Source organism: Microchirus variegatus, assembly GCF_963457635.1.
Source record: "Microchirus variegatus genome assembly, chromosome: 18".
NCBI lineage: Eukaryota > Metazoa > Chordata > Actinopteri > Pleuronectiformes > Soleidae > Microchirus > Microchirus variegatus.
Window position 1 is genome coordinate 2527036 of NC_139819.1, and position 17965 is coordinate 2545000.

At 41.8% G+C, this 17965-nt stretch overlaps 1 protein-coding gene across 1 annotated transcript in view; it reads left to right on the top strand.

Annotated features, from left to right (window-relative positions):
• Positions 1 to 80: 80 nt before the first annotated feature.
• The window catches only part of mfsd3 (major facilitator superfamily domain containing 3), a 24572-nt gene continuing 6687 nt past the window's right edge, over positions 81 to 17965 (top strand). Inside the window, exons 1-3 of the mRNA XM_083905076.1 lie at positions 81 to 160; positions 1457 to 2241; positions 10636 to 10783. Of these exons, the coding sequence (XP_083761202.1) occupies positions 1548 to 2241; positions 10636 to 10783 (842 nt within the window). The 5' untranslated portion in view covers positions 81 to 160; positions 1457 to 1547. The remainder of the gene's footprint in view (positions 161 to 1456; positions 2242 to 10635; positions 10784 to 17965) is intronic.

A 17965-nucleotide genomic window follows, 5' to 3' on the forward strand; every position in this document is an offset into this window, starting at 1 on the left:
CTCCTGCTCCTCCCGTCCGGCAGGTGGCGGTAATGAGCATACATATGCATTTACTGAGCCTCAGTAACGTGTGAGCGAATAACAAACGAGCCTGAAGAGCACATCTGTCAACAACAAGCGGAGCGTCTTCTTCTGTCCCGCAAATCTACTCCTCTCACCAGTATGTGTCCACATTTCTCTCTTAATATACTCCGAAATGTCTCCGCCGCTGCCGCAGAACCATAACACGGCGCTGACATGTTGTGGAATGTGTTTAAACGCGTGTTAGTGTTTTTTTTTTTTAGCACGACATTAAGCTAGCTAAAGGAAGCTAACCCTGCCGGTCGGTCAACAAACTTCCCTCTAATTTACGTAAAACTCCACAAATGTCAGCGTTTAAAAGTCACGTCTGTGTGTTTTTGGTGAATGTTAAAATGCCGCAACGACGCGGTCGCTTTAATTGTAAAGTTTGTTTACGGACAACAATGTTTGCAAGACTTTGTGGAGAGCTAACCGCTAACGTTAGCCATGCTAACGTGTGTCATAGTCTTTAACCACCATGTGTCTCCTTTAATTCCTATTAAATAATTTATTGCACATTTGAGGATTTTAGGGTTGCAACACGTGATTGTTTTCGATTATTTTCTTGATTATTAGTCGAGTACTTCATAAAATGTTGAATTAAAAATCACGAGATATTTGATATTACTGGAACTAGACCTGGAACTTGATTCATTGATTACGAAATTAATCGTTAACTATTTTTTGATAATCGATGGATCGTTTTGAAGCTTTTTTCCATGATTAAAACTGATTGTTTCAGAACATATTTTTAATGGATCCATATTTTTAAATGGATTATGAACATTATAACATTATATGCTGCAGCTCTAACTGGAGCAAAATAAAAGAGTCAGTGTCAGGAATGACATCAGTCTGATGAAAGGTTTTTGAAGAATCAAAGTATTTCTCTTGATGCCTTTTAAAGTCTGCTCTCTGAACTTCAAACTGTAATTTAGATTTTTAAACTGTGGAGGGCAGCATTGCACCTCTCAGTGTGCGGCCTGTCAGATCATAAACAGTAGATTATATTTAATTTTACCGTGTATTGTCACTCTCAAACTTTTCACTTGAGTCCAGAGAAACAAGCTGTGTGCAGCTTTATATCTCCATAATAAATCTCCTATATCAGGATATATATAAATATAGGATATACCGGCGGTAGATCGAGTCGTCTTGGGTGGGTTCGGTTTCCGTTGACCTCTCGTTGCTCGTGTGAATGGATATGAAAGATGAGTCAGTGAGTCAGTAAATGGCTGCAGTGTAAAGCAGATCCGAGTGGTCATCTAAAGCATGTCACTCTGCTCTAACTCTGAGTGATCTTGTTTTTATTCTTCCTTGTACCACAACTGTTTGCATTAAAAGTGCTTTGTAAATAAACATTCGTTGAACCTCAAACGCTCTCTTTTCGTTTCAGGTCATCTGTGCAGTTTCAGTCGCCTCCCTGCTCTGACCCATGGACGTGTGCAGTATCACTTCACTGACAGAACCACCTCTAAACACAGATCATGAATGACAAACTCGTCTTTTTGGGCCTTCTGTACTTTGTCCAGGGGATTCCCTACGGCCTCCAGTCCTCGCTGCTTCCCGTCTACCTGCGCGGCGCCGGTCACTCCTTCACCCGCATCGCCTTCACCAAGGTCCTCTACTTCCCCTGGGTCCTCAAGGTGCTCTGGGCTCCTCTGGTGGACCGGGTCAGCACCAAGCGTCGCTGGCTGGTGGCCACGGTGACCGGTCTGGCCCTGACATGCCTCTCCAGCGCCGCCTTGGCCCCCGAGGCACATATGTGGGGAGTGGCGGGGACCCTGCTGGCCATGAACAGCCTGGCGTCTGTGCAGGACATCGCCGTCGACGGAGCGGCAGTGAGTCTGCTGAAGGGCCGGGGAGAGCTGGGCCTGGGGAACACGGCGCAGGTGGTGGGCTATAAAGCCGGCTCGGTGTTCGCCGGAGGCGGGCTGCTGGCCGTCATCGACGTGGCCGGGTGGAGCTGGATGTTCATGCTGCTGACGTTCGTGTACGCAGGCGTGGCTCTGTTTGTGTGGGGCGCCCCCGTGCTGGACGAAGAGTCCGTGAAGCAGGCGGAAAGCGGCAGGAGGGGAGGACAGGGAGCTGAGGCTATGCAGCCATGGAGGGTGTGGAGGAAGCTGCTGGCGGTTCCCGGGACACCGTGGACCGTCCTGTACGTCCTCACATACAAACTAGGTGAGTCATGGACACTTCTTCTTCTTCTTCTTCCTAAAGTTTCTGGCAGGCTAAGCATTTAGAGGTGTTTCGGAAGAGGATGTGTGTGAATTTGTTTTGGAAAGAATAAAAATTCTGATTTGAATCACAGTCGTCCCTTTTGCCCTGTAGTTGTAGTGCAGAGCAGCACCACTAGATGTCTCTGTTGATCTGTGTATAAGGCCAGAGTGAAGATGAGGAGGTAACTGTTACAACCTTGTTTCTCGTGTCTTTCACTGCTCCTGCGTGCACCTGAGTGAATATAAACCCTGCTCATAGTCACTTCAACAACAACTCAAACACATTATTAACCTTTGCAAATAATACTTTTATTCATATAACCACTTTTTTACACATTAATTGCTACTTAAAGTGATTAACAATTCAGCGCTGAAGATAATCAAACGCAGAAGAAGACAAAGCGCATGAACAGAAAAGGGCTCCTGCTTTTATCTCAGTCCCGAATCTGTTCATTTCTTCCTCGTAGCCCGAGGACGTTCGTCAGAGCTCGTCACGTTTGTGTCATGTTGCTCACAAACAAACAAACTTTGGACAAAAACATAACCTCATTACCAGAGAAGACAAACATTCTCTTATTCTCTTCAGTGTTTTGCGGCTCCACCTTTGTTTGTCTCTGCACAGCAGGTCACAGCGCTGATTATTAGCTCATGTTTGCACATGTTAGACGGAGTCACTTTGGACTCTTTTCCACATCGTTTCGTCACTGTAACGACTGGGACTGCGGCAGTTTTGATAACCGATGAATCATTTGTGTGTTTTTAGTGATTAAATGTGAATATTAACATTAAATCATAACAACGGATTCATTTTGGTCTGTGGACAAAAACAAGACATTTGAGAACATCTTACGAACACAGTATTCGTTAATGTCTGCGCAGAAGCCACTTTCTGCTTCTCAGAGAAAAAGCTTCTTACTTTAACTTTTAGGGTTCAGAGCTGCAACAATTACACAATTATACAATCACTGAGAAATCAGTGTTTGTCAAACGTGGAAATTGTGATGTTCTCAAATGTCTTTGTTTTTGTCCACAAACACAAAATGATTCACTTTGAATGATTTCTTTGTTTTACGGAGCAAACGAAGCAGAAAATATTCACTTTCAAGAAGCTGACAAATCACAGAAACTGCTTTTAATCGTTTGCAGACCCGTCCCCAGACGCTTTAATGGAAATGAGTCATTTTGTTTTTATGTTGTGTTGCTCACAAACAAACACTTTAATGTTTGTTCTCCGCGATCGTTGCTGCTCCACCTTTGTCTTTCTTTGCGCAGCAGGTAATGGTGTTGATTATCATCTCATGTTTGTAAATGTTAGACACAGTTTGATGCATGACTGAGTCACTTTGAGTGTCTTTTTTTCGTTTGACTCCGCTCAGTTTGGTATCAGTCACGTTTGGTTTTCCGTCACTTAGTTTCCAGTCTTTCTGCAACATGTTCCATTGCAAAAAGTGCAGAATGGACAAATCTATCACTCGCGATAAAGGAAAAGCAACAAAAAACGAGTCGAGTCGCGCTAGAACTGTATATAAAATTTGTAACAAGTCCACTTCCTCCACTGATCAGGAAAAGTTACTTACCCTTACTTATAAGTTGGGGTAAAAAGTTTTTATAAAAAATAGGTAGTTTCAAACCAGTTGTGTGTGTGTGTGTTTGTTTGTGCGTGTGTGTGGGAGAGAGAGAGAGAGTTGATATGAGCAGAGTTTGGTGTTTGGTAGCAGAAGGGGATTATGTAAGGATTAGTGTCTTTGTGTCTGTGGCGTTCAGAAACTGAAGTGAAAGACAGCGCATCATGTCCATGTGTGTGTTTATCTGTGTGTGTGTGTGTGTGTGTGGGTGGGTGGGTGGTGGGAATATAATTGTCTCCTCACATTTGCATAGTCTGCTGTAAGTCCATGAATATAGTGTGCGTCTTTGTTTTGGAAACTGTGTGTTTGTGTGTGTGTGTGTGTGTGTGTGTTTTAAGGGTGGCTCAGTAATCGGATGAGCCTCAGCAGACGACACTACTCGACAAAATGTGGATGCAGGCTGAACCATTAATCTGTCTGGGGGTCACATCAGAACCCCCTCGTCCCGTCCCGTCCCCCCCCCCACTACTCACTCTCTCTCTGTCACAACAGCGTCTTAGTGTTTACTGTCAGCATTTTCTGTTGTCGTGCTTAAATGTTACATTTTTCGATTGATCGGTCGAGACGTAAAAATGTCACAAAATATTGATCAGTATTCGTCAAACTGGCAATGACGATGTTCTCAAACGTCTTGTTTTTGTCCACAAACTGAAATGATACACTTAGTTTTTCAATTTAGATTTAAGAAGATGAAAAGTCACACAAACTGGGTTTATTTATTAAAAAAAAACTTTCAAAATAGTTGTTTTACTTAGTACTTGATTAATAATCGATTCATCTTTGTAAGCCTACTGTATATTTAACCTTTAGAGGAAGATTAATTACAACATTAAGAAAATGATGTTAGGTCGTCATCAGCGTATAATAATATCCACCAAACCAGTGATTATAATAATCGATTAATCTGTAGATTTTTTCCATATTAATTGATGAAATATCCAACAATATTGATCCATCGCTGGAAATGACGATGTTCTCAAATGTCTTGTTCTTGCCCACAAACTGAAATTATAGAATTATAGTTGTATATATTATATAGTTACATTTAAGAAGCTGAAAAATCACACAAACTGGTTTTATTTATTAAAAAACCCCTTTCAAAATGATTGTTTTACTTCATTACTTGATTAATAATCGATTCATATTTGTAAGCCTACTGTATATTTAACCTTTAGAGGAAGATTAATTACAACATTAAGAAAACGATTAGGTTAGGTCGTCATCGGCGTATAATGATAACCACCAAACTAATGATTATAATAATTGATTAATCTGTAGATTTTTTTTTTTATAGATTCTTTGTTTGGTCCAAAAATGTCAGCAAATGTCCAAAATATTGATCAAACTCTGGTCTGTTCTCAAATGTCTTGTTTTTGTCCACAAACTGAAATGACAGAATTTTTAAGTTGCATTTAAGAAGCTTAAAAATCACACAAACTGGTTCTATTTATGAAAAAAACCCTTTCAAAATAGTTATTTAACTTGTACATGGTTTATAATCAATTTGTCTTTGTGAGCCTAGTATATTTACCCTTTAGAGGAAGATTAATGACAACATTAAGAATGATGATGTTAGGTCGTCATCAGCGTATAATGATAACCATTTGCTGCAGAACCTCGGGCTGCAACTAATGATTATAATAATATAATAATTTTTTCCTGCTTAATTGATTAGTGGTTTGGTCCAAAAATATTGATCCATGTTTGTCAAACTCTAGAAATTATGATATTTGCCATTTTTTAATGGTCAACATTGGTGGATTGTCTTCTCTCTCAACGGTAAATGCTGTATTCATGACCTCCCTTTCTAGTCTTGATGACCAGAATCGAACCTGCGACCTTCCATTTGAAAAACACCACTGAGCCACTGTCACACGACCGTCAGGTGACGGTCGAACAACAACATTCCTGTGTTGTTGTTCTGCAGAAAAAAAAGCACTTTGTGAGTGATGAGGTGACGGACAGTGAGAGGAAGAGTGAGAATGAGACGAGGGAAAAAGTTGTGAGGTGGTGGTGGGGGGGGGAAGAGAGGGTGAGGTGAGGTGAGGGGGTGAAAGAGGGGGATGAATTAATGAACAACCACCACATGGTGCCCAGAGAGAGAGAGAGAGAGAGAGAGAGAGACGGAGAGCCAGAATGGCAGGAGATGTAAACACGCTTATTCATGCTGAGACGTCGACATGCTAGGTCTTTGTTTTCGACATTTAAATACAAAGTTGATTTGCTTTCTTTTCAAGGATGGAAACTCTGCAGCGTTTGCTTTAGAATGAATAAAAACGTGTGGTTACAGGAGACTTTTTGCTCTAAATCTGACCTTATCTGAGTCTATGGAGTCCATTATCTGACCTCACTGCTGGTTATTGTGGTTAAATTTAATCGTATACACTTTTATTTAAATATTTATATTTGTGTGGAGTTATTATTAGTAGATTGACGGTCAGAAATTTGGGCTTTCATCATCTGAAAATGTCATTTGCTAACCAGTAAATTCCCTGTGTTCTTGTCAACTCAGTCATCTAAACCTTTATTTTACTAGGCATTAGCATGGAGGCTAAACTAGCGTCGTAGATGACCGAGCGCTGCTGCAGAAGCATTTCACACAATCACTTAAAATCTTAAAGGTGAAGTAAGTAGTTGATAGTGCCATCTAGAGGAGAGGCTGAAATTTACAACAAAGAACTGCTCCTCTGCTCACCCCCCTCCCTTCCCCGAGCGCTACGGTGTCCTCGGCCGGTCAAATGTCGTCCTCGTCGTCTTTCTCCGTGTCAGCAGATGAGGTTCGTGAGGCGAGGGAGAGGGCGGAGCTACCGCGGCCGTAGCAGACGAAGCGGAGAGAGTGGAGGCGGGACTTCAGCTACAAGTAAAGAGACGATTGATTTGTTCTCTCGCGTTTGTCCTTACAGGCTCCGGTAGAAACATGGCGTCTCTCTGCTAACAGTGGCTATGCAACCGCGGCCCCGCGACCGTGTTATTTTACATGACTTTTTGAAACACTACGAAAATGAAACAAAAACTATTATACAGCGACTAGTCAATGCAGGAGCACATAATATGTATAAAAAAGTGGATTATGGGTTATATAAACCCATAAATACTACACAGTGTCCCTTTAAATGTTTATGAGAAAACAGATGGTTTGTTGTTTTTTTTTTTTCTTCTTCTTCTCAGTCGATGGTAGAACTTCTCAACACCTTCACCTGATTTTTAGAGGATATTGTGGAGGTGTGTGTGTGTGTAGATAAAGCTCTGTTTACACTGTTGTCCTCAGAGAGCCTGAAGATCTGACGTGTGTGTGTGTGTGCATTTATGAAGCTGCCTCTGCAACAGGCACCGATGACGATGACGACGATGTTGATGATGTTGGTGATGATGATGTTGTTCACAGTGACTGACTGTGTTGTCCTCGCTGATCTCTCCTGCTCCGTCGCCTCTTTTGTCTCGGCAGCGGTGACGAGTTGGAGGTTTGACCTCCGTGTCCTCGTTGACCTCCGTGTCCTCGTTGACCTCTTCCCCCCTCGCTTTACCTCCGTGCCTCTCCGATCCCTCTCTGTTAATAATCCTTCAGCCACAACGTATAGGAACCCCCAAGTGGAACATATGCTGCACGTTATTGTTTGTAATATAAGTCACTTATAATTATCAATACGTCTGTTTTTACACACATGTAAAACATACTCTACACATCTTTTACTGACACATTTAACGAATGTTGTTAGTTTTTGTAGTAGTTTTTCTTTTATGAGCAGATTTAGAATATTATGTGGAGACGATTCAGTGCAGTTTATTATTATTCAGCCAATTTTTAAGTCATTAAATCACCCCCCCCCCCCACCACCCCTGTTGTTTCCCTCCTCTCTGCTTGTTTAATCTTAGCGGAGGTCTAATGAAATCCCCGCTGAATTGGACAATTGTTGCTTTGAGATTATTTATAGACAGGAATAATCTGTGTGTGTGTGTGTTAAAGAAATAAATGCAGAGTTGCAGGCAGGAATGTGGAATCTCTGAGTTTAACAACAGAGAATCATGGGTAAACGAATGGATTGCAGTGATTAATCGATTATTAATCGATCAAACTCTTTTAATAATTGGTTTATCAGTTTTTTCCACACAAAACAAAAAAATCATTAAAACTGAATCATTTTTGTGGACAAAAACAAGATGTTTTGAGAACATCTAAACATAATTTTAGAGCTGAAACGACTAATCGATGAATCGATTATTAATCGATTACTAAATTAATCGGCAACTATTTTGATAATGGATAATCGGTTTGAAGCTTTTTTCATGATTGAAACAAGATTTCTGACTGTTTTAGCTTCTTAAATGTGAATATTTTCTTAGTTTCTTTGCTCCACATAACAAAGAAATCATCAAAACTGAGTCATTTTGGTTTGTGGACAAAACAAAACATTCAAGAACATCGTCATTTCCAGGTTTGACGAACACTGATCAACGGTTTTTAATTTATGGACCAACCGATTCATCGATTAATCGAGAAAATAATCGACAGATTAATCGATGACGAAAATAATCCAATAAATCTCTAGGGATATTTGACTTATATCTGATGATACAACGAGATATCAGACTGAAATATATGGCTGCAACGAATGTTTAGTGCATGTGTATCGATTATTTTCTTGATGAATAGATAAAATGTCACAAATTGTTGAAGAATATTGATCAGTGTTTGTCAAAACCTGGAAATGATGATGTTCTCAAATGTCCACAAACTAAAAAAATGATTGTTTTAATGACTTCTTTGTTTTATCAAGCAAAAAAACCTGTAAAAAAATCATATTTTTTCAATATATCTGGCAACTAATTTAGTAATCAATAAATGGGTATAGCCCTTGTGTGTAGAAATGATGACATTTATTGGGGTCATTGAATGCATCTCATAGCTCTGCCTCTAAACTCTGCTTTATTAGTTCATTAGTTTGTTTTCTTAGAGTTGCAACATTTACCGCTGACAAAATTACATGCATTTTTGATTAATAATCAATAATCAATGAATTGTTGCATCCCAGATATATAGTATATAGATTAAATTATTAACAAAAACACTATCAAAATAGTTGACAGTTAACTTGGTAATCGATTAACACGGCGATCAACATATTTTACATGTTTTTATTGTCAAGTTCATTGAATCGCAGCCTGTTTCAGATGATTTCACCGACTTAATGTCTCAACTTAACATCGGCGTTTCTGAAGTGACAGTAAACGCGTGCGACGCGCAGATGTCAAACTTCGCCTTGCAATATTGAACGACGCCGCGTCCCGAGACGACTGCGGTGGAATCAAAAACGCGGCACGCGGTAGCGACACGTGCCGAACACCTAAGCCTTTCTTATTTTCTAGAAAGTGTCAATAATACATGTAGATAACTGACAAGAAGAAGAATATATCTCCTCTCGTCTCGTTATCAAACGGCGAGCGTCGCACTTTTGAGCCCGGGAAATAAAGCAGTAGAGAAAGAAAGAAAAAAACGCGACGCAAAACTTCCACAGATGAAAAAGATCCCTCAGAGTTTGTGTCGGAGACAGTGAGGCTGCGAGTGTGCGGCTGCTAATGTTGTGCTGAACACTACAGTAAAATATTCAGTGACACTGACTACACGCCATTATTATATTAATGGAGACTGACTTCACAAAGACAGTGCGGGAGCGGCGGAGCCGAGTGAGTGACAGGCTCGGCTCCCAGACCTGCTGTCAAAGACGACGACGCAGCACAACTGACGACTGACTCACAGTCGACCAGGAGACAAACACAAATAGAGAGGGAAGAGCGAGCGGCGGGGCGGGGGGGGGGGGGGGTAAGAAAGACATGAAAGATTGAAAAAAAAATAACAATAACACGAGAAAGTGGAGAAGTTTCCCAGTGAAGCAGCAGCAGCAGCAGCAGAACGAGTGTCGAAAAAGTGACGAACATTTGACAATTTGCAGACTTGATTCGCGCAAGAACGACGATGTTCAAGTTAATGAATGTCAAATTTGACAAATCAGAGATAGTTATTGACTTATTTTCAAAAATATAACTTGTTTTTAATGCTTTAATATACACATGTACTTCCTTCCTTCCTACATTTTTAGTTTAGCTGCTCATTAATATTTATTCAAACTCAAATTTACTTGATTAATTGATTACTAAGCTAAATTAAAACTATTTTGATAGTTTATGGATCATCAATGACGATTGAGTGTTTTTTGTTTTTATAATTAAAACCAGATTCCGTGATTTTTCAGCTTCTTAAATGTGAATATTATTCCTGGTTTCTTTGCTCCATAAAAGATATAATTTTAAACATTTGAGAACATCATTTTCTGACATCTAAATATCATTTCTGATTAATTGTTTTACTGTTTTGCTTCATAAAATGTCATAAAACTTTGTCAAAATGATGACATTCTCACATTTTCCACAAACCAAAATCAGTTGTGTTTATTTATTTGTTATATGGAGCAAAAGAAACACAATTTAATTGGACTAAAATATTAAAACAAGTCAAAAGATCAAATCCAAAGAGACTGTAGTTGTTTTATTGTGACAAACATGTGTAATAAATAGCTTTATGGTAAAGTTCCTCCTTTATTTATTGACCGATTCCCTTCATATTCATTCAGTTTTTAATACCATCGCGCAGCTCTAACATATAATGTCCTATGAGTCTTTTTCTGGTCTTTGTCCTTCGCGTCTCACACCTCTGTCCTCTGTCCTCGTCCTCTCAGGTGAGCAGGGAGCGGTGACCATGTTTCCTCTCTTCCTGTTGGATCATCACATGACGGCGCGGGAGCTCGGCTTCTGGAACGGCGTCATCGCCATGGGCTTCTCCATCTGCGGCTCGTCGCTGGGAGGTCTGCTGCTCGCCCAGTTCAGGTGAGTCAGGTTTAGTTTGGTCAGCGATGGAGCGATCGTTATTATCAGTTATTGGTTATTATCAGTTATTATCTATCTATCTATCTATCTATCTATCTATCTATCTATCTATCTATCTATCTATCTATCTATCTATCTATCTATCTATCTATCTATCTATCTATCTATCTATCTATCTATCTATCTATCTATCTATCTATCCTGAATTTTTTCCTCACATTTTTTTTATTCTCAAAATTCTAATTTTTAAAAAGAATTTTCCTATTTTTTCCCCAGAATATTTTAAAGAATGTTTTAATTTTTTCTTACATGTGGCCCGACAAAAGTCAGAGTTTACACAATTTTTCCTCACAATTTTTTTTTTACATTCTGATATACAGCGTGTGTATATTTGTATATGTATATATGTGTATATATGCATGTGTATATATATGCATACATATGCATGTGTACATACCTACATATATGCATATATATGCATGTGTATATATATATATATATACATGTATGTATATGTGTATGTATATGTGTGTATATATGTATATATATACATATATACATGTGTGTGTGTATATATATATATATATATACATATGTGTGTGTATATACATACACGTATATATATATATATATGTGTGTGTGTATATACATACACATATATATATATGTGTATGTATATATGTGTATATATGCATGTGTATATATATGCATACATATGCATGTGTACATACCTACATATATGCATATATATGCATGTGTATATATATATATATATATATACACACATGTATGTATATGTGTATATGTGTATGTATATGTGTATATATATATACATATGTGTGTATATATATATATATATATATGTGTGTGTGTATATACATACACATATATATATGTGTATATATGCATGTGTATATATATGCATACATATGCATGTGTACATACCTACATATATGCATATATATGCATGTATATATATATACATATGTATGTTTATGTGTATGTATATGTGTATATGTGTATGTATATGTGTATATATATACATATGTGTGTATATACATATACATATATATATATATACATATATATATATATATATATATATATATATATATATATATATATATATATATATATATATATATATATATATATATACATATTTATATATATATATATATATGTATATATATATATGTGTAGTTTCCACAAATAAAATAGATTATGAATAAATAGTAGATAAATATATATGTATATATATGTATATATATGTATATATATATACATATATATATAACATCCGTTTCCAGTTGTGTGAATTAGTTGCACAGGTGAATTTATGATATACGGTACTTTTTCAAAACTTACACAAATATATGCATATGATTTGAATCCCAGTTTTCTCTCAGTAGTTCAATTTTATTTCGCGTTTTCCTCCTCAGCTTATTGACATTAAACCCTTTTTACGTCTGCTTGTACTTGTATTACGTGATAATGCTGCGCTGCCTATGGCTAATGTGATGTAATGGAAACTATAAATAACGGTGATTTAATGGAGGATATTGTGTTAGACGCTGCGTCATCTCCTCTCTTTCACCTGCACCTGCTTCACTCACCTGTTTCCACGTGATAATTAGGATTATCAGTCACATTATTATCATTATTATTATTACTTATCTTTTCTGCTGGTGTCAGTGTTTTTACCTCTCGTTCAGTCTTTTATGATCTTAGTGTTGTGTGTGTTTTTTTGAGCTGAATCCCAGGTTTCTTTTCTTTCTTTTCTTGTCTTGTCTTTTTTTTTAAAAAAATCCTGTAAAGTGACACTAACAAACACAGAGCTCGTCTCAAAAGGCGAAGATTTTAGCTTAAGGGAGAGCGTTTTTCAAAAGACGTCATTGTCATGTTTTCTGGCGTTTGATCTTGCGTTTTTTTTTTGGTTTTTTTGTCGCTTCTCGCCGTCTCTCGCTCATAAAGGACTCGGTGAAATGTTCACACACTGACAAAAGAGGGAAAAACATGAGATTGTCGAGTAAACATCTTATTCTGCCCAAAGACGGACAGAGAGAGAGAGATCCTGTGGGAATTATGGGATGAAGTAACGAGGCATTTCAATGCTTGTAGATTTAAAACCAATCATAATCAATTATTCTTGTTGAGAAATGATGACGTTAAGGATTTTTCAAACCTTTCCAGGAATCTTCACGAGCGTGAGATAAAGATTGAACGATTTATTTTTATGTGCAGCAAAGAAAGCAGAAAATGTTCACAAAAACTTGAAAACCTTTCAGCAATTGGTAAATAATCAATTAATTGTTACAGTTCTAGTCTCTAAATATGGGAAATAATCAATAAAGTATACATTTTCTCTTTAATAAAAGTGTTTTTGAAGCTTCGAAATATGTAAAAAAATTCTCTTATTTTCCACCTTAAACCTTCCTCACCATTTCATTAGCAGACATTTGTCTTTATAGACGTTTCTGTCCATTATTTTCTTGATTAATTGATGAGTTATTCGGAGCCATCAAGATGTTCGCTTCAGGGAGAGTGTCAGAAATGTCACTAACTGTTGGACCAAAAGATTTTTTTAATGGTTTTTCAAAACTGTTCCAGGAATTTTCACGAGCGTGAGATAAATATTGAATGATTTCTCTGTTACGTGGAGCAAGAAAAGCAGAAAATTTACATTTAAGAAGCTGAAAAACTTAGATAGTTGAAGAATTCATCATGTAATTATGTATATAAAATTATACTGAAGGGGGGAAAGTGGCTGAAAAGTCACAAATATTAAAGTCCATGTAATATTTACAAGATAGAGAAACATGGAGCTTATTACACAGAAAGGAGTGGACGCTGTCGAGGTAAAAGCTCAGTTGGAAGGTTTTTAGTCTGCATCATAAATGAGTGAGTGAGTGAGTGAGTGAGTGAGTGAGTGGCCAGTGAGTGAGTGAGTGAGTGGCCAGTGAGTGTGTGAGTGAGTGGCCAGTGAGTGTGTGAGTGAGTGGCCAGTGTGTGTGTGAGTGAGTGGCCAGTGAGTGTGTGAGTGAGTGGCCAGTGAGTGTGTGAGTGAGTGGCCAGTGAGTGTGTGAGTGGCCAGTGAGTGTGTGAGTGAGTGGCCAGTGAGTGTGTGAGTGAGTGGCCAGTGAGTGTGTGAGTGAGTGGCCAGTGAGTGTGTGAGTGAGTGGCCAGTGAGTGTGTGAGTGAGTGGCCAGTGAGTGTGTGAGTGAGTGGCCAGTGAGTGTGTGAGTGAGTGAGTGGCCAGTGAGTGAGTGAGTGAGTGAGTGGCCAGTGAGTGAGTGAGTGAGTGAGTGGCCAGTGAGTGAGTGAGTGAGTGGCCAGTGAGTGAGTGAGTGAGTGAGTGGCCAGTGAGTGAGTGAGTGAGTGAGTGGCCAGTGAGTGAGTGAGTGAGTGAGTGGCCAGTGAGTGAGTGAGTGAGTGGCCAGTGAGTGAGTGAGTGAGTGAGTGGCCAGTGAGTGAGTGAGTGAGTGAGTGGCCAGTGAGTGAGTGAGTGAGTGAGTGAGTGAGTGAGTGGCCAGTGAGTGAGTGAGTGAGTGGCCAGTGAGTGAGTGAGTGAGTGAGTGAGTGAGTGGCCAGTGAGTGAGTGAGTGAGTGAGTGGCCAGTGAGTGAGTGAGTGGCCAGTGAGTGAGTGGCCAGTGAGTGAGTGGCCAGTGAGTGAGTGGCCAGTGAGTGAGTGAGTGAGTGAGTGAGTGAGTGAGTGAGTGAGTGAGTGAGTGAGTGTGTGAGTAAGTGGCCAGTGAGTGAGTGAGTGGCCAGTGAGTGAGTGAGTGGCCAGTGAGTGAGTGGCCAGTGAGTGTGTGAGTGAGTGAGTGGCCAGTGAGTGAGTGAGTGGCCAGTGAGTGAGTGGCCAGTGAGTGTGTGAGTGAGTGAGTGGCCAGTGAGTGAGTGAGTGGCCAGTGAGTGAGTGAGTGAGTGAGTGGCCAGTGAGTGAGTGAGTGAGTGAGTGGCCAGTGAGTGTGTGAGTGAGTGAGTGGCCAGTGAGTGAGTGAGTGGCCAGTGAGTGAGTGAGTGAGTGGCCAGTGAGTGAGTGAGTGAGTGAGTGGCCAGTGAGTGAGTGAGTGGCCAGTGAGTGAGTGAGTGAGTGAGTGAGTGAGTGAGTGAGTGAGTGAGTGGCCAGTGAGTGAGTGAGTGGCCAGTGAGTGAGTGGCCAGTGAGTGAGTGGCCAGTGAGTGTGTGAGTGAGTGGCCAGTGAGTGAGTGAGTGAGTGAGTGGCCAGTGAGTGAGTGAGTGAGTGAGTGGCCAGTGAGTGAGTGAGTGAGTGAGTGGCCAGTGAGTGAGTGAGTGAGTGGCCAGTGAGTGAGTGAGTGAGTGAGTGGCCAGTGAGTGAGTGAGTGAGTGAGTGGCCAGTGAGTGAGTGAGTGAGTGAGTGAGTGAGTGAGTGGCCAGTGAGTGAGTGAGTGAGTGGCCAGTGAGTGAGTGAGTGGCCAGTGAGTGAGTGAGTGGCCAGTGAGTGAGTGAGTGAGTGAGTGGCCAGTGAGTGAGTGAGTGGCCAGTGAGTGAGTGGCCAGTGAGTGAGTGGCCAGTGAGTGAGTGGCCAGTGAGTGAGTGAGTGAGTGAGTGAGTGAGTGAGTGAGTGAGTGAGTGAGTGAGTGTGTGAGTAAGTGGCCAGTGAGTGAGTGAGTGGCCAGTGAGTGAGTGAGTGGCCAGTGAGTGAGTGGCCAGTGAGTGTGTGAGTGAGTGAGTGGCCAGTGAGTGAGTGAGTGGCCAGTGAGTGAGTGGCCAGTGAGTGTGTGAGTGAGTGAGTGGCCAGTGAGTGAGTGAGTGGCCAGTGAGTGAGTGAGTGAGTGAGTGGCCAGTGAGTGAGTGAGTGAGTGAGTGGCCAGTGAGTGTGTGAGTGAGTGAGTGGCCAGTGAGTGAGTGAGTGGCCAGTGAGTGAGTGAGTGAGTGGCCAGTGAGTGAGTGAGTGAGTGAGTGGCCAGTGAGTGAGTGAGTGGCCAGTGAGTGAGTGAGTGAGTGAGTGAGTGAGTGAGTGAGTGAGTGAGTGGCCAGTGAGTGAGTGAGTGGCCAGTGAGTGAGTGGCCAGTGAGTGAGTGGCCAGTGAGTGTGTGAGTGAGTGGCCAGTGAGTGAGTGGCCAGTGAGTGTGTGAGTGAGTGGCCAGTGAGTGAGTGGCCAGTGAGTGTGTGAGTGAGTGGCCAGTGAGTGTGTGAGTGAGTGAGTGGCCAGTGAGTGTGTGAGTGAGTGGCCAGTGAGTGAGTGGCCAGTGAGTGTGTGAGTGAGTGGCCAGTGAGTGTGTGAGTGAGTGAGTGGCCAGTGAGTGAGTGAGTGAGTGAGTGGCCAGTGAGTGAGTGAGTGAGTGGCCAGTGAGTGAGTGAGTGAGTGAGTGGCCAGTGAGTGAGTGAGTGAGTGAGTGAGTGAGTGAGTGGCCAGTGAGTGTGTGAGTGAGTGAGTGGCCAGTGAGTCAGTGAGTGAGTGAGTGAGTGAGTGGCAGTGAGTGAGTGAGTGGCCAGTGAGTGAGTGAGTGAGTGGCCAGTGAGTGAGTGAGTGAGTGAGTGGCCAGTGAGTGAGTGAGTGAGTGAGTGGCCAGTGAGTGAGTGAGTGAGTGGCCAGTGAGTGAGTGAGTGGCCAGTGAGTGTGTGAGTGAGTGAGTGGCCAGTGAGTGAGTGAGTGAGTGGCCAGTGAGTGAGTGAGTGAGTGAGTGGCCAGTTAGTGAGTGAGTGAGTGGCCAGTGAGTGAGTGAGTGAGTGAGTGGCCAGTGAGTGAGTGAGTGAGTGAGTGAGTGAGTGAGTGGCCAGTGAGTGAGTGAGTGAGTGGCCAGTGAGTGAGTGTGTGAGTGAGTGAGTGAGTGAGTGTGTGAGTAAGTGGCCAGTGAGTGAGTGAGTGAGTGAGTGAGTGAGTGTGTGAGTAAGTGGCCAGTGAGTGAGTGAGTGAGTGGCCAGTGAGTGAGTGTGTGAGTGAGTGAGTGAGTGAGTGTGTGAGTAAGTGGCCAGTGAGTGAGTGAGTGAGTGAGTGAGTGAGTGAGTGAGTGTGTGAGTGAGTGGCCAGTGAGTGAGTGAGTGAGTGAGTGAGTGAGTGAGTGGCCAGTGAGTGAGTGAGTGGCCAGTGAGTGAGTGAGTGAGTGAGTGAGTGAGTGGCCAGTGAGTGAGTGAGTGAGTGAGTGGCCAGTGAGTCAGTGAGTGAGTGAGTGAGTGAGTGAGTGAGTGAGTGAGTGAGTGAGTGAGTGAGTGAGTGGCCAGTGAGTGAGTGAGTGAGTGAGTGAGTGAGTGAGTGAGTGAGTGAGTGAGTGAGTGTGTGAGTGAGTGGCCAGTGAGTGAGTGGCCAGTGAGTGAGTGAGTGGCCAGTGAGTGAGTAAGTGGCCAGTGAGTGAGTGGCCAGTGAGTGAGTGAGTGGCCAGTGAGTGAGTGAGTGGCCAGTGAGTGAGTGAGTGAGTGAGTGAGTGAGTGAGTGAGTGAGTGAGTGAGTGAGTGAGTGAGTGAGTGGCCAGTGAGTGAGTGAGTGAGTGAGTGAGTGGCCAGTGAGTGAGTGAGTGAGTGAGTGGCCAGTGAGTGAGTGAGTGAGTGAGTGGCCAGTGAGTGAGTGAGTGAGTGAGTGGCCAGTGAGTGAGTGAGTGAGTGAGTGAGTGGCCAGTGAGTGAGTGAGTGAGTGAGTGAGTGAGTGAGTGAGTGAGTGAGTGAGTGAGTGAGTGAGTGAGTGAGTGAGTGAGTGAGTGAGCGACCCTCTTTACAACTGCCACTGGCAACATGAGAACATGACTGTTCTTATCTGGGCCCGACCCATGTGAGGTGGCAGCCAGACAGGTTCTCTCTCCTCTCTCACTCACTCACTCTCTCACACAAACACGCACACACACACGCACGCACGCACACACACACACACCCCTCAGCATCTCTTGAGAGTGTGTGATATGAAAGGCTGTTATTGAGAAGGGAGGTAAAGAAGGAGCAGCAGAGAGAGGAATGTCTTTAACATGTGAATGATGCAGGATTGGTTTTCTGGGTGGAGAGAGAAGACACGCACATGCACGTGCACACACACGCACGTGCACGTGCACACACACGCACACGCACGTGCACACACACACACATGCACATGCACATACTGATAGAAAGAGTTGCTGTAGAGTCAATTTTTTTAATGTCCAGGAGGAGAAATGTAATAAATATGTTTGTGTCAGTGTATATGAAAATAAAAATAGCTTAGCTTTCATAGCCTTAGAATGAAGCCCTTT